This window comes from Stereum hirsutum, assembly GCF_000264905.1.
Source record: "Stereum hirsutum FP-91666 SS1 unplaced genomic scaffold STEHIscaffold_3, whole genome shotgun sequence".
Lineage (NCBI taxonomy): Eukaryota > Fungi > Basidiomycota > Agaricomycetes > Russulales > Stereaceae > Stereum > Stereum hirsutum.
In genome coordinates this window covers 1,851,425-1,866,400 of record NW_006763133.1, presented here as the reverse complement: position 1 = coordinate 1,866,400, position 14,976 = coordinate 1,851,425, and the positions used below count along the sequence as shown (strand labels likewise).

Sequence of the window (14,976 nt, the reverse complement as noted above, 5' to 3'; positions counted from 1 at the left end):
AGTTGCTTCCAGTGCTTCCGGGAACCACTCATCTTTCCTTTGGCCGCGGGCATCCTATCCTCCATCTCGTCCCCGTATCGCGCCTCTCCGTCCTTTCCTTCAGTCTCCGAGCATCTTTTCTTCACGACCACCACCAACATCCAAAAACATGTCAATCAACGCTGCAACCGCTGGCGCACCGAAGACGCTGGAAGATCTGAAGAGTCTGTTACAGAATGATACCAAAGTGAAGGTCGCGGGTGCGTTGCATTGCTGTCCTTGACGCTCTACAGAGGAGCTGAAAATTTTCCAGGATTTGACGGTACTTGACCTGTCGTCTAATGGAGTCGAAGGTGCTCACTTATCTCGCCCCTATGGTATTTCAGTGGATGGTGTTCTCCGAGGAAAGTTCATGGTGCGTGAATTCATCTCTCGTGACCATATCACTCGTTGACAAGGTCGTCTGTATAGTCAAAGGGCAAGTTCCTGAGCGCTGCGTCCTCCGATGGTTTCGGATTCTGCAGTGTTGTTTTGTATGTCTTCATACCTTTGCTTCTGATCTCATCAAACTCACCATGTCGGCCTTCAGTGGCTGGGATATCCACGATGCTGCATACACCAAAGAGCTCCTGATATCCAATCGGGCGAATGGATACCGCGACATACTGGCTCAGATCGATTTGTCGACATTCAGGCGGATACCTTGGGAGAACAATGTCCCTTTCGTGCTTGTATCGTTCTTGGACCCAGAGACCAAGGAACCCATATGTGCGTGCCCGAGAGGTTTGTTGAAGAAAACGGCGGACAAGATTGCTAGTGCGAGCTGGCAGTGCTATGCAGGCGTTGAATATGAGGTATGAAGTGCTATTCGTCCGTATATAAGCGTTTATGGAATGTGACACCTCTGTTCTCTGTTTCTAGTACTTCCAATTCAAAGGTGTGTTGCTGTCTTGTCCCTCACCAATATACACACTTAGCAGTTGTACCTGTAGAGACTCCACAGAGCCTTGTGGATAAGAAGTTCACTTCTCTGCAACCTTTGACTCCCGGAAGTAAGTACACTTCTTCATGTGTTATTCCTGCTCCTGACTGAGTGGGCCACATAGTGCATGGTTACTCCGTCCTCCGGACGCAGCTCAACAACGATTACTTTACCGGACTTTACGATGAAAGCACCAAATTCGAGATTGACATCGAAGGCCACCGTAAGTTTCCCCGCCTTTCGCGGTAGAGTATTGCTCATAGATTCGGTTTGTGCCTTGCACAGATACTGAAACTGGTCCCGGTGTCTACGAGACTGCATTGGCCTACACTTCCGCTCTTAGGATGGCCGATAATGCGCTCCTGTTCAAGTACTTGGCAAAGAGTGTTGGCATGAAGCATGGAATTACCCCAAGCTTCATGGCTAAGCCATGGGGAGACGTGAGTTTCGTTTATAGTCATCGTTGATACTTGCGCTCAATCACGATGTAATCATGATCTTTTAGCTCCCAGGATGCAGTGGGTACGTTGGGTGTCTTCATCCTCTGAGCATTTTACGCCCCTGACATTAGAATATGACCAGTCACATCCACGTATCACTACGGAATCCTGATGGCAAGAACATCTTCGGTGTTAGCGAATCCGAGCTCAAGTCTGGTGGAAGAAGCGATGCTCCATACGACGAATTGAAATACTTCAGTGAAGCAGGTGAACACTTCCTGGCCGGTGTTCTCGACGGTCTGCCCGATAGTAAGCCCACTTCTATCTCAATTTTATTATCCAAGTCTAAGTCCATGGCCTGCGATGTCCAGTCATGCCCTGCGTAAGTGCTGTCGCTGTTTGCTCCGCACATCCCACTCTAAACTTCTTCAATAGCTCGTCCCAACGATCAACGGCTATAAACGTCTCGTAGGTGGCGAAGCCTTCTGGGCGCCCAACTCCGTCACATATGGCTACGATTCCCGTGCCGCCTCCATCCGTCTGCTCTCTCCTCCCTCCGTGCCACCCGCCGCCACCCGCCTCGAGATTCGTGTTCCTGGTGCGGACATGAACCCCTTCTTCGCATTGAGCGCTATCTTCGCTCTTGGCCTAAGGGGAATGGAGAAGAAATTGTCGTTGCCTTTGCCACCAATGTCGCAACTCAAGCCGGAGGATAGAACGAACGGGACGGTACGTTACGTCGTGTTTGTGTCTAGCTTTGCCTGACTAGACTAATTCATTATTGGCTCATTACAGGTTAAGATGCTCCCGGTCTCGTTGGAGGCTGCGACAGAGAGGATGATGAGGCCCGAGAGCATCGCTAGGGAAGTCCTTGGGAATGACTTTGTAGACCACTTTGGTGGTACCAGGAGACATGAAGTTCAGTTGTGGAACCAGGCTGTAACAAGTTGGGAGGGTATGTTCTTGCCGTTGACTCTCGGTAAATTAGTTGGAAGCTAATTGTTTTTCTCAGTGGAACGCTACCTTGAGTTGATATAGTGGCGTTACTGTAAGAGGGGATGGACACCGAGAAGTACGAAGCAGAATCTTGTTGTGTATTGCAGTAGCCAAATATTACATAGACCGTATAGAAGTCTGCAGACACATGGAGTGTCCCATATAACACCCCTGCACAGGTCCTTCGACAGCGCCCCTTAACCTATCAGGCATCAAAATGCATACATTCCAGTCCAACATGCCCGTACACTCGTACACAGGATATCCACCAGTCGATGAAGAATATTACATCGCTGGCAATCCACCAGCGCCGGTGACTGGTACACCAGTAGTAGGTACCCCAGGCATAGGCGCTATAGGCATCGGTCCATCAACTTCGGCTTGATTTACTACCTCTTCATTGGCTGAGGGAACACCAGTTTCTGTCGTAACTGGCGCATCGCCCGTCGTAGCGGTGGTCTTGGGTCTGATGCTGTGGTACCAGTGCAAGAAGTGAGGGACATCCTACGACCCATCGAGTCAGCATCATCGAGCATGGCATCGCTACTTTTACGCAGAGAAACTGTCAGACTCACTGCAGCGATCTGACCGGCCATGGTGCTCTCAACGATGAAGTTGGGGATGCGACCACCCGGGGTGCTCGAAGTCGCCATGCGCCACTCTACACGACCGTCTTCCAATTCCTTTATGCTCTCTACGCTGGTATAATGGCCTCTCGTCCCCTTCTCCTCTAGTTTTAAGAGTTCAGGATCATCGGATAGGTCCACGGGAAGCTGTATGAAAAGTCTGAGGACAGGGTGAGACAAGAATGGCAGTCGTTGAAGGATTGTGTTGGGACAGGCTTACCCCTGTCTTGGAGAGCCTTCGCGTTGCTCTAGATGAGCGACTTGAACGACGGTGAAGATTCGAGGAGATACGGGTGGAGGAAACTCGTAATACATCGTCCACACTTGCATCGACGGAGATATCTTCTTCACCGATGTAGCCTTCTTCACTTCCTTGATGTACCTGCGCATTCACGGTTGAAGTCACTCAGACACGGATCCTCCCCAGACACGGTGAAAAGCTATTAGGGTAAAAATATCGACGTACTCTTTCTCATTCGAAGCATGATCATCACCAAGCTTGCTCCAGAACTCGTCAAACGTCGCATCCTCCGCACTGTGCTCACTGATACGTGCGTGCCATGGAGCTCCGTCGCCTGGGCCTTTCGGCTTCGAGTAAGTGCGAACAACTTTGTGAAAGGTCTTTCCAGCCTTCCATGAGGTGATAGAATCGATGATGTCGTGAGCGGCTTGAACAATAGCCTCCTCCGAGGGAATCTCTATTTCATGTAGTTCAACCACGAGAGACAATAAGCGCTTCTAGTCTTTCAAGTGGACAAGGGGATCTGAACAATACCGGAGAGCTTCAAATCTTTTTGCATGGACAGTTGATATTTGCTAGTCGACATGATGGTGGTCGTTCGATGAGAAGCAGCGAGAATGATGCCGGGTACGAACAGAGGTTTCCATGATGCTTTCCCCACACTTGCATCGGCGTGAGTGTCATGGCAGTGGATAGGATCGCTCGATCTAAAATTAGAGTTGCCATATGGTGCCACAGCTATAGCACACTAGAGGTGTGGCCCTTGGATAATCTAGAGAGACGAGGACCGAGTCTCATATTGGGTCTTGTTCTTATGCTCAAGAATTTGCACAAGCACACTTCGAACTAGTACATTGACCGTGCACGAAGTTGTCAACTACTCAATATATAGATGAGCGCCAGGCAGACCGAATATGAGTTCCAAGCTTAGGCACTTATGGCGAGATCGAACGGACGGTTTTCGACAGTTTGACGGAGACGAAAGTGCAGCTGATTATGGTCGAGACACCATAGTTTTCTCATAACTGAGTCGAAATCCCATCCATCTTGAGTAAAGGGACTCGTCAAAAATCGCGTTGAGGTACTTTGAAATGTGACCTGAACGGCATATTTTAAGATATCAGGCGAATAGGTGAATCACCCTCGATATAACGAGAGCAGACGACAAGAATAGTCCGACTCAAGAGCAGGCAACAGAATCCCGACAAGGCGATGCCAGGTGTCAAACCGTATTGACTGTCTTCCTTGCAGTTCGACCGCCAATGTGAACGATCGGTTAAAAAAAAAAGTACTCGCAACTGTAGGGAAACAGATGGACTGGGATCCGCGGCAGAAGTACACCTGCGAGTGTGATGTGAGGTGGACTTCCTGAATACGCTTTTAGCACTCGGCCTTAAGAACCACTGACACATGAGCAAAATCGGGATCCAAGGTCACGATAGCGATAAAGTTGCCCTGCTTTTCTGGGTGGAATCGGGCACATAGGACACAGAAGTAGTGGCCGGCGGTCCGTAGTGATATCGACGACGGAAAATGTCACGCCTGATGAATAGATGCAAGCAGAAGATGGTATGCAAACCAAGGAGAGGATACAGTGAGTGAGGAGCCGTTATGGTGATGGTGCTGTCTCCACCGCGGGTGGATTGGACTGGAGACTATTGAGGTCAACTAACCCGAAGTACCGTGAGCGGCCGAGGGTAGTCTCGTCCCGGGGAAGCTTCTCGCCGCGGGTCAGAACGACGCCGACATACTTGCGCACAGTTCGCAAACGTTCCTCCTTGTAAAAGCGGACAAATCCAGGAACAGTAGCGTAGATTGTATGGTCACGGCCCATTTTGACCTACAACGTCAGGTGAGTGGCGACGAGCGAGGGTCACGGCGAGGATGGCCATAAAGTATTATCAGAGTGACTCACATGTTGTCCAGGGTGAAATTGAGTGCCTCGTTGCCGCACAATGATGTTACCAGGAATCACATATTCGTCTAGATGATTCGATATCAGGCGATGCTTTGGCCTATGAGTCGAAGGCCCACGCACCTGAGAACTTTTTGACACCTAAGCGCTTTCCGGGAGAGCCACCATGATTGCGAATTGAGCCTCCCGCTCGCTTTGTTGCGGTACGAACAGAACCTAGGATGACAATAGACTGAGATGGATGTCGGATAAGATACGAGACAAGGTGGCACGCGTACCAAGGGAAGAGAAAGGAGAACGGATGGCCTCGCAACAGGCCGCGAAAGAGAACAAAGGCATTGTTTGAAGAGGCAACGCAGCAAAGCCTGGAGTGGCAGGCCCTTTAGCGCTCGGTGCCGCATGACGCGTGAGAGATAAATTCGCGCTCCGCTTATTTACACGCGACTCGTTCGCCCCTCTGCACCGCACCTTCACTTCACCGCAACCACAACAACCTCGCCTCTCTTCTCGTACCCTCTTAAATTCACTATGGTTCTCCTAGTAACTTCTGACAATGAGCAGTTCACCGTCGACAAGGACGTCGCCGAGCGCAGCGTTCTCATCAAAAACATGCTCGAGGGTGAACGCCACCTTACTCGAAAACACGACAAGGGTCACTCACTCCATTTTTACAGATGTTGGCGAGACCGACCAGCCTATTCCTCTTCCTAATGTATCGTCAGCGGTTATGAAGAAGGTCCGTGTCATCCCTCGTCTATGTTGCGCGTCGCTTATCACATAGGCGCGCCTCTTGATCACCCTAGGTCCTGGACTACTGCGAGCACCACCGAGGGGAGCCTCTGCCTACGGCTGAGACTGACTCACAGGACGAGACTAGGAAACGGACGACTGATATTGGCGAGTGGGATCAAAAGTTTATCGCCGTTGATCAGGAGATGCTCTTCGAAATTATCCTTGCTGCCAACTATCTCGATATCAAGGCCCTCCTGTGCGTTCTAACAAGCGACTGTCTTACGTTCATCGTTACTCATCTGGCTACCATGCAGTGATGTGGGTTGCAAAACCGTGGCCAACATGATCAAGGGTAAGACCCCTGAGGAGATCCGTAAGCTGTTCAACATCGTCAACGACTTCACGCCTGAGGAAGAGGTAATGTGTCTTTTCTTTGTCTTGTTGCGATACTTGATCGGCTCACCTCCGCGTGTCCTTTGCATTTTCCGAATACACAGGCTCAAATTAAGAAGGAGAACGTAAGTACATACCGCTTTGAACCTCATGTTCTTGTTCTCATAACCCTTTCCTCAAATAGGAATGGGCTGAGGATCGCTGAAGGAGTCACCGGGCTGTCACTCGCCGTATATTTTGCACGACCTTGTTATCACTTGTTACCGTAGCTGTTTACCCTTTCTTGATCCAAGTTCCGATGTATAATATCCTTCTCCTCTCCTGAACTTTGCACTGCAGATACGCAAAAATACTGTTGTAAAATTTTTGATGAGCGCTAACACGCAAGCACTGTGCGAATAAGGCCAGGCAGGCTGGGTGTCTTTGACACGATGTGGCGTGCCAAATGGTCCGACACGCGTGTTTGACTAATAAATACACTATACATAGCGCACCATAGGACTGTCTGACTCTGCTGGAATGACGCCAGGAGACAGAACAATAGCACTAGGGTTATCAAAGGGAACTCTGTGCTCCTTTGACTAGCCATAGGTGGAACACCAATACGACGCGCAAAATCCTTGCCGCGTCGTTTTCTCTTCACCTTGTTCCATCAGAGCCACTCTCCACCTTTGAGCCCAACTATCACTGCCCATGTCCTCAGTACCCCTTGAACTACCAGGTTCAGTTATCCCCAGAGGTTCGGAGATCGACGCTTGGTTGAAGGGTCTCGTCGCAGGCCTCTGTGGCCTGGAGCATGACCGGTTCGTACTCACACTTGGCTGCGGGGAGGTGTCGAACTAAGTGCTTGCTGCGAATCTTCCTCTTCTTTATAGATTCCCCGGAAGTCAACCGGTCAGCTTTGGGACGCGAGATTTAGACAGGTTGGAGAAGCAAGAGTGCGTGCATCTATTTAATCACTCTTTTCGTTGAAGCGCCACTAACCGCGATTGCTCCGAATGACTGTGTCGGGTCGGCATCTATGGTTCGTTGAGATAGTTATTGGGTTTGCGAAAAGTCGGATGGGATCAGAGTGTTGTTTGTGGTGTTGACAAATCCCGATGGTAGTACACAATTGGTTTATATCGTACGTCCGCTTTCTTTCTTGCTGGATGAGGAGGGTCCGTGCGCGAAGTGGCATGCTTACGGTCTGTGGCGCTTTATCGAATGGAAGGTCGACCGCAAGAATGAGTACCGTCAACTCGATGGGATGTATTTCCCGCATTGGGAGAATCCTGCGAGGCCGTTGGGGAGCACTATAGTGGATGCAGAGCTCGTGATTGACACAGATCCTCGGACAAAGCAGGTGTGTCTTGTTCACCGCTTCCGTAAACTCACCGCTGACGTATTGCGTGTCACGGTTTTTAGACTACATTGCGTATGCTCTGCTTTGACTGCATCGTAGCAGATGGTCAGAATGTCATGGATCGAAACCTTGAGAAACGGTATGGGGTGAGTTTTTACAACAAGTTTCTGCGGCGCTTGCTCAGGTTTGACTAACTTTCGTCTCCAGCGGCTACGTGAACATTTTTACAAGCCATACTCGAAGATGATGTCAGATCATCCGCACATGCGCGCTAGCCAACCCTTCGAGTCAGTATTTGCCATCACTTATATAGTCTAATAGCCAGGGTTAACCCGGCTGCATCACACAGCATCCGGGTGAAAGAGATCAATCTGTCATATCACCTAGAGAAAGTCTTTGATGTCGACATTCCTAAACTTCAACATGGAAACGATGGTCTCATCTACACACCGGTAACGACGCCCTACGTCCCTGGTACAGATACGAACATGTGAGTAGCCCTCCGATCTCCCTCTAGCAAAGTCTGATCAATGGCCACTCTAGTCTGAAGTGGAAACCTCCATCGGAGAACTCCATTGATTTTAAGCTAGTTCTACGTTTTCCGAGCTTGCCCTCTCGTCCCAACCAGCCAGATCTAGGAGCGAAGCCCGTCTTTGCGCTGCACGTCTGGAATGGTGGCGAGGGCGCACGAGCGCAGTACGAACCTTATGACGTGATGTACGTCGAGGATGAAGAGTGGGAACAGTACGTTGAAGCCTTCCCGACCTTGTTTATCATTCCGAATTGACCTGGACATCTCATTGCAGATGGAAAGCGTCTCGCGAACAGCTCGACGACCGGATCGTTGAAGTCCACTGGGACAATGTCAAGGAACACTGGCGTTTCATGCGCTTCCGAGACGACAAACTGCACGGCAATCATCGTAAAGTCGTTGAGGGCATCATTCAAAGCATAGCCGACGGTGTCGAAAAAGACGACGTGAGAATCTTGTTTCACTTCCGCACCTTCCTTTTTATCTCTCTTGATGCCGACGTCTAACCTCTAAATCTCCTCGGTTGATTCTGCCCATAGCTTCTCGCACGATCTACGGCGATCAAAAACGCCTGGAAAGCGCGTCACGGACAACCTTCACAATCCTCACAACCACCACCTCATCCTCATTCACAGCATCCGCCACCCTCGCATCACCCGTCGTCGCACCATCAACAACAAAATCCCAATCCTTATGCTCAGGGCCCACCGCCCCCACCACTACCGTCGAAAAAAGCGCCAATCGTCGCTCCGCGGGTCGAGCGAAACTACGGACCACTTGCGTCTTCGCCCTGGAGCAAAGTCTCAGGTCCAGCTGTCGTGTCCGGTTTCAAAAGATAATCTTTTCGTCCACCTTCGCTTTCTGCGAGAGTGTCAGGAGCGGCCCACGGGTGGACCATCGTAATTGAGTATTATCCGCTCATGGTTCGGCTGCACAACGAATGTAAAACGGCTCATGGTCTCACCGATCTCCCCACGGCCCTACGCAACGTACCAGCATTTCGCTCAAGCTTCACAGGCGGAATTTTCAACAGCTGTAGCGCCTCTTCTCGTGTATATTCGCTCTCAGCATCGGTCCCTCTTTGCCATCTTGGCCCGTAGGAGGACAAACCATCAGGGGCCAACCATTCCTCCTGCCTATGTCTTCTGGCAGTACCACCGCTCGAACTCGAGCTGCAAGAACATCTCTACCTTTTTATTACCGCCGAGGTCGCACCTACATGTCATCACCCCACAGAGCGCAGCTCTCTCGTTCTTATCGCTTTCTCGTCGTCGCCAGTCGCACAGCCTCACAGGGCTTCTTCACAGATACTATCTCTTCCCACCAGTCCACCAGTTCACTCGTGTGCTCCATTCAGGACCGCTGTCGTATGATGGCTAGTCGAAGCTCAGGTCGCGCAGATTCGAGGGCGGGTTCGCGAGCTCCAGTTCGACAGTTACGGTGTTCATACGCAGGACCTTCGACCTGTGAATATACTATATTCACCCACACTCCCCCGACTTCGGACTTCCTTCACCCGTGCCGCTTTCCTATCATCCCCCCGATCTTTCTACATATGCATATGACCCCTCGACGTCGAAGCCCGCGAGGACGCATCTGTATATACCGATGACGCACGAAATCTTTCGCACCACTTATACTGTACTTCCTGGCCTTGGCCCGAGCGGCGAGCGGTCATAATCGCACATGATTTCACCAGACCCCTGTCTATGTATGCGCCAATTCGTCCAGTGCTATATTGGCGAGAATCAGTCTAGCCCAACCTTATTCCATTCTTGTCACTGTGCACTGAAGGCATATGACGACGAACGACGTGGCACGCCCGACATTTCCAACGGCTCAACCGCTCAACGGCGACCGAGACAGGGTTCATCTTACTTTTGTATCGCCGACTATGCGTGGCGTCATACGGTGGTGTATTCCACCATATACAGCGTCGATATCTATCGGAATAGCGTTTCGAATCCGAGTATGAATCAACTTAGGCTCGTCGGGTCATCGGGCAGCGGACACGATTATGATAAGTAGGGTCGCGGACGGTCTTGTTGTTGTTATTCGGTGGTTCGATAGCTCGGTGGTTCGATAGTTCGTTTCCATCTCTATCATAATTATAATCTTTGTTTCCGTTCGTCCGCTATTTTGGTTCTTATGAGCCTGTTTCAGTGTTTCGTTATTGATTAGCGCGGCACAGTCCTACTCTACTTACTCTACTCAATCCGCTAATGAGCAGATTTGAGTTCACCGTCTATCGCGCCGGGGTGTGAATTGTGACAGGATGCATTTACACATTTACACATCTATACGCCGCTGTCGTGTCGGTGTCGGTGTGGCGGGACGAGGGTGGAGGCGACGATGCCTCGAACGAACCGCCTTCAAGGTCATACGCATGTAAAAGCCATCCACGGCCCTAGTTCATTGAATCATTCGTCAAAATTTAAAGGTTGGACATGTCTCGAGCTAAATCAACGTTATCATCCAGATCCTGGGCGACTCTGCAATCTCTGAGGCTGTTAGCGGCCGGAGGTCGAGCGAATTATAATCATACCAGGGAATCTGAGTCTCCTTGTTCAGTCTGGTCAACACCGCATTACGATGAGCATGATGAGTCTGAAGTCTGGTGCATTGCATCCCCTTTCTTTCTTTCGAGTATCGTATCGTATCGATCGTAAGGACGTTACAACAAGATACGAGAACATGAATCTGAAGAAAGATGTAAGATGCCAATGTGTATGTCAATCAGTCGGAAATGAGTCAATGAATCAATGAATCAGCGAATCAGTGGGTCGGTCGGTCGGTCGGTCAGTGAAAGAGTAGGTAGGTAGGTCGTAGGTACAAGAGGGCAAAAGATGAAAGGAAGAGAAGGAAGAAACAGAGAAAGACGAAACAAAAAGAAGAAAGAAAAAATCGTAAAGGAGTCGTTAACAGTCAAGAGCCAAAAAGGAGACTGTACAAAATCGAAATCGAGACCAAGGGTATTTACATCGTCCAAACGAATCGATCAGACATACAGACAATCAAAAGGGCCAAAGGAAGCTGTCGGTCGGTCAATCAATCAGACATGAACGTTTGAACGAGCGGGCCAGAAAGAAAGAGAAAGCTATCTATGTACGTATATGGATCAGATCAGACTGAGGACTGAGGACTGAGTGCCCGGGACCGGTCATCATCGACAACTCGAGGCAAGAAGAGACGATCGGGGGCGGGGGGGGGGGGGTATATACGCGATGGACGTGTATACGTAGTGTGAGCACAGACACAATGGACACACAAACATCCCTCCCGGGGGGCCAATGGGAAAGTCATCAGGTAGATCAGAGTCAGATACATAGATAGCGAGTACGGAGACGAAACTAAGAAAGCAGAACAGGAGTGCATAGATCGAGAGAGACGAGAAGAGAAGAGACATAGAGCGGATGGACGGTTGGATGGATGGATGGAGGCAAGACGATACGATGAAGGTGAGGGAGATGAGATGGTATGCATGTCTAGTCGTTACAAACAATTGTGTTGGGAAGGAGACGGATAGTTCAGAACGTCAGAACGAAGGAGAAAGGGGGACAGATATGGGACAGAAGAACGGCGAAACGGGAGAACAAAATGTGTGATCTACGCCTTTTGAGACCGGGTTGACGAGGGTGAACGGATGAATGAACAAGTGTACAAAAATTGTATGAAGAAGAGGATATCGCGAGGTCAATGGTTGGAGAACAAAGACAAGAAAAACCTCGAGACAGATGTGTGATGAGATATCAGAATCGGTAGGTAAGATGCCAAAAACCGAGGTGAAACCAGACCGGATGCGAACAACCAAACAAGAGCGCATGACCGTGACCAAAAACCAAAAACGGATCTGCGTAGAATGTAGACGCGGACCTCCGAGCGGCGTAGGCTAAGCGGGGATAGCCGTATCCGACCGACCCAAACACGAAGATAGAAAGGTTGAAAGATATCGGACAACATGGAAGGTAAAAAAAAGTCGTCAAATAAGGGCGTGAATGGTCGTAAGGGTCAACCATGCACTAAGCAATGGTCGAGATGCGAAGAATGGGGTTGTGCGAAGATCGAACCAAGCGAATACGATGGGTAACCATCGTACAAGGCTAAAATCCGATGTTGAAAAATGAAACGACGGCGTTTTGGCACGTCGTCAAGTCGTCAATCCACCCGGGAGGTCGTAGATCATGAGGTTGTCATCCTTTGAAGAATTCGTGTAAGGTCGATGATGGTCGTTACGAGACGCAGACCCGTGAATGTGAGAATGTGTGTGGCGCGAGACTATGATGATGGTACAGCGGGCACATTTTTGGGGAGATGAGCCTGATCAGGAGCGGGCGCAGGCGCGGCGCAAGGAAGGGAGTGATGGTGGCGTTCCCAACGATGACGAGGAAACCGGGATCAAAATGGATATGTTCAAGCGAACAGGTCTTCGTGAGTGAAGTCGGGAGTAGGGAGGAAAAAGTCGTCGTCATCGTCATCGAATTGTTTCGACGAGAAGCCGGCGAAGGAGTAAGACTTGATAGCACCGAGCGCGACAGGGCGCGTTTCGGTGGGGATAGAGGGAGAATCGAAGACAGAGTCGGAGAAGCCCACATCGGAGAAGGTGAAGGATAGGTTTTCCCGGGGAGTGTAGAGGGAGTCGGGAGATGAACTGGTAGATGAACAGGAATCGGAAGAGTACGTCGACGAGCCAGAGGCTTCACGTCGTGCGGGCGTGCGGGGTCCAAGACCGAGCGGACCGTAAGAACGGAATGGGGACTGAATGGGGCGGAAGAGGGATGGGTGAGGTAATTCAAGGTAAGAAGGGGGTAGGACACGTACATGTACAATAGAGTCTCCAGGCTGGTTCTCGGACAGCACCTCTGACGGACCGGACGTCGAGGGCTGTTGGAGGGCGAGTTCTGCTGCGATAGTTGCGGGACCGGCCACGAGCGCGAAGTCGGCGAGAGCGTCTGCGATGGTATCTGCAGGAGAACGAGAAGGGATTTGGGCTGTGTTGTTGCCTGCGGTGGCCTCCGTGTCCTCGTTCTCGTTCAGCTCACGCTCTGCGTCTGGTTCGCGCTGACCATCTGCAACCCGCCACCAGTCGATATCTGCAAGGACCCTGCGGGTGGAAACGTCGGAGCCGGATGATCGTCGGGAAGGATAGCTGCCTCGAGTGTTAGCAATGCCAAGGGAAGAGGGGTATGGGGTCGAGCGTGCGGAGGGAGATGAGAAAGTACGGCGAAGAGAAGGCATGATAGAACAGACGTGAAAAGGCAAAGGGGGACGACGTGTGGGACGGCGACGAGGGCGCTGGCGGGGACGGTGGAGACGATGGAGAAAGGAAGGAAGAGAGGGGATGGGAAGAGGAGACCGATGAACTTTATACGCAAGTCGGGACGCGGAGGGTGTGATATGAGCAGATCAAGGCACTCCATCCCTCGGCTAGTCCCTTCCCCTCCCTCACGCCACTCCGCCACACTCCCTCCCTTCCACTTGCCTCTGAATCCTCCCCTCACTGTACATGTGTTTTCCATCGCCTGCTGTTCTTCATCTCCTATGTTTTCTGCCCAAGAAAAGACGAGCTCCAAAGTGAACTTGCCTCTTTCGGTGACGCAATAGACGCGCCTCACGCCCATATTTCAAATGCAGCGCCCTCTTCTCCTTTCGCTAAAAAGCCCCTGTTCGACTCTCTTGACAGCACCCTCTGCTTCACGCAGTCCCCGACGTCACTCTCTACTCTCTCTATCCACAATTGGGACCCGTACTACAATTACCTGCTTGTCTCAGTCAACCTTTAGTCTCAACATTATCGAGATTAAACTTCTCTCTTTCTGGCCATCACCCTCGGCAGCGGTCTTCCGCACAGCTAGGCGCTCGAAGTCTTCGTCCAGCATGCTCGCAAATGATCAGTCTTTGTTCAGCTGAGATTTTCCCTCATACGCTTAATATTCCATCAGTCGCTCCACCCGCATCGGCGCACGATACAACGTCCTCCGAGGACCATCTCTCCCACCCGACGTCGAGGAACCTGTACCTGTCCGAGCTCGCCATCCGATGGACGGTCTCGCCGCTGAACTCAAAGTCGTAGCTTACCCTGACCCCGATCCGCTCACGTCCTCTCTCCCCCGCATTTATTTTTCTCTAATACGTCCAAGACCTGCAACTCGGGCCTCGAACGGCGACGACCATAACCGTACCCTCCAGTAATATTCGTTCATTTCGCCTTGTCTTCCGGCATTGGCAGTGTTTGAGGGAGGTGAATCGACGTCAGAAGAACCTGTCATGATCATGCAAAGACCGAACTGGTCCTTCCCGCCCGCGTGCGTACGAAATCGACGAAACACGAACATCCTTTCGGGACCAGAAGAGACAGACACCTCGATTCGCCGACGATCAACCACCCAACAGAGCCCAGCCCAACCCACGCGAACACTTCGAAAGGCTTCTTGCGAACCGGTTTCACCATGGGCTGCCGGGTAGCCTTTTCGGACAACAAGTCACCGAACGTAAAGGACGCCCTTGTTCGCCGTTTAGCATGGGTTCTTGTGTGAGACCGTACCACTCGGATTGGATGAACGAATTTCGCTGGCTGGCTGGCTGACAAGGACGTCTAATTTCTCCGCGTCGCCGGTTGTTGACCGTCGTAAATGGAAGGTAGCTGGAGCAGCAGGTACAGGATGAAGGATGACCGGAAGCCACCATCAAACGATATGACCCTCTGGGGAACAAGGCCGACGTTTCGTGTGTTGGTGGTATATTTCCGTCTGTGGACAAGGAGGGCCATCGGTCCTTATATGTCCATGCATTCTGTTG

At 50.9% G+C, this 14,976-nt stretch overlaps 7 protein-coding genes across 7 annotated transcripts; 4 read left to right on the top strand and 3 right to left on the bottom strand.

The window, feature by feature from the left end:
- Positions 1-148: 148 nt before the first annotated feature.
- On the top strand, positions 149-2,439 carry STEHIDRAFT_51748 (glutamine synthetase/guanido kinase; the record flags this gene model as incomplete). The annotated part of the gene is made up of 14 exons (XM_007300429.1): positions 149-239; positions 333-394; positions 451-512; positions 569-833; positions 901-916; positions 972-1,031; positions 1,086-1,184; positions 1,247-1,401; positions 1,467-1,483; positions 1,544-1,710; positions 1,773-1,783; positions 1,837-2,130; positions 2,197-2,356; positions 2,414-2,439. 14 exons carry the CDS (start codon positions 149-151, stop codon positions 2,437-2,439), a joined length of 1,485 nt encoding a protein of 494 aa, XP_007300491.1.
- A 243-nt stretch (positions 2,440-2,682) lies between these two features.
- On the bottom strand, positions 2,683-3,850 carry STEHIDRAFT_153836 (uncharacterized protein; the record flags this gene model as incomplete). Its single annotated transcript, XM_007301001.1, has 5 exons — positions 2,683-2,901; positions 2,973-3,183; positions 3,244-3,405; positions 3,490-3,721; positions 3,799-3,850. The coding sequence occupies 5 exons, from the start codon at positions 3,848-3,850 to the stop codon at positions 2,683-2,685; spliced, it is 876 nt and encodes a 291-aa protein (XP_007301063.1).
- A 928-nt stretch (positions 3,851-4,778) lies between these two features.
- Positions 4,779-5,530, bottom strand: STEHIDRAFT_119070 (uncharacterized protein). The gene is made up of 4 exons (XM_007301000.1): positions 5,458-5,530; positions 5,303-5,395; positions 5,180-5,247; positions 4,779-5,104 (listed from the first exon to the last, which is right to left on the bottom strand). The coding sequence occupies exons 1-4, from the start codon at positions 5,516-5,518 to the stop codon at positions 4,874-4,876; spliced, it is 453 nt and encodes a 150-aa protein (XP_007301062.1). The 5' UTR covers positions 5,519-5,530; the 3' UTR covers positions 4,779-4,873.
- Positions 5,531-5,707: 177 nt separating this feature from the next.
- Positions 5,708-6,509, top strand: STEHIDRAFT_128867 (ubiquitin-protein ligase; the record flags this gene model as incomplete). The annotated part of the gene is made up of 6 exons (XM_007300999.1): positions 5,708-5,798; positions 5,854-5,915; positions 5,983-6,167; positions 6,226-6,328; positions 6,409-6,429; positions 6,489-6,509. The coding sequence occupies 6 exons, from the start codon at positions 5,708-5,710 to the stop codon at positions 6,507-6,509; spliced, it is 483 nt and encodes a 160-aa protein (XP_007301061.1).
- A 488-nt stretch (positions 6,510-6,997) lies between these two features.
- Positions 6,998-9,020, top strand: STEHIDRAFT_128866 (mRNA capping enzyme; the record flags this gene model as incomplete). Its single annotated transcript, XM_007300998.1, has 10 exons — positions 6,998-7,107; positions 7,180-7,242; positions 7,343-7,430; positions 7,518-7,649; positions 7,712-7,795; positions 7,857-7,936; positions 7,999-8,139; positions 8,193-8,393; positions 8,456-8,627; positions 8,721-9,020. The coding sequence occupies 10 exons, from the start codon at positions 6,998-7,000 to the stop codon at positions 9,018-9,020; spliced, it is 1,371 nt and encodes a 456-aa protein (XP_007301060.1).
- A 722-nt stretch (positions 9,021-9,742) lies between these two features.
- Positions 9,743-10,449, top strand: STEHIDRAFT_145179 (uncharacterized protein). The gene has a single exon (XM_007300997.1). It carries the CDS (start codon positions 9,868-9,870, stop codon positions 10,207-10,209), a length of 342 nt encoding a protein of 113 aa, XP_007301059.1. The 5' UTR covers positions 9,743-9,867; the 3' UTR covers positions 10,210-10,449.
- Positions 10,450-10,815: 366 nt separating this feature from the next.
- STEHIDRAFT_119068 (uncharacterized protein) lies at positions 10,816-13,505 on the bottom strand. The gene is made up of 2 exons (XM_007300996.1): positions 13,000-13,505; positions 10,816-12,936 (listed from the first exon to the last, which is right to left on the bottom strand). The coding sequence occupies exons 1-2, from the start codon at positions 13,414-13,416 to the stop codon at positions 12,592-12,594; spliced, it is 762 nt and encodes a 253-aa protein (XP_007301058.1). The 5' UTR covers positions 13,417-13,505; the 3' UTR covers positions 10,816-12,591.
- Positions 13,506-14,976: the final 1,471 nt, after the last annotated feature.

Coding starts and splice junctions, on each gene's coding strand:
- STEHIDRAFT_119070 (XM_007301000.1), bottom strand. CDS start 5,518: ATGCCTTTGTTCTCTTTCGCGGCCTGTTGCGAGGCCATCCGTTCTCCT. Junction 5,396..5,457: donor TTCTCCTTTCTCTTCCCTTG/GTACGCGTGCCA, acceptor TTGTCATCCTAG/GTTCTGTTCGTACCGCAACA. Junction 5,105..5,179: donor AATTTCACCCTGGACAACAT/GTGAGTCACTCT, acceptor CTGACGTTGTAG/GTCAAAATGGGCCGTGACCA.
- STEHIDRAFT_145179 (XM_007300997.1), top strand. CDS start 9,868: ATGATTTCACCAGACCCCTGTCTATGTATGCGCCAATTCGTCCAGTGC.
- STEHIDRAFT_119068 (XM_007300996.1), bottom strand. CDS start 13,416: ATGCCTTCTCTTCGCCGTACTTTCTCATCTCCCTCCGCACGCTCGACC. Junction 12,937..12,999: donor CTGGAGACTCTATTGTACAT/GTACGTGTCCTA, acceptor CGCCCCATTCAG/TCCCCATTCCGTTCTTACGG.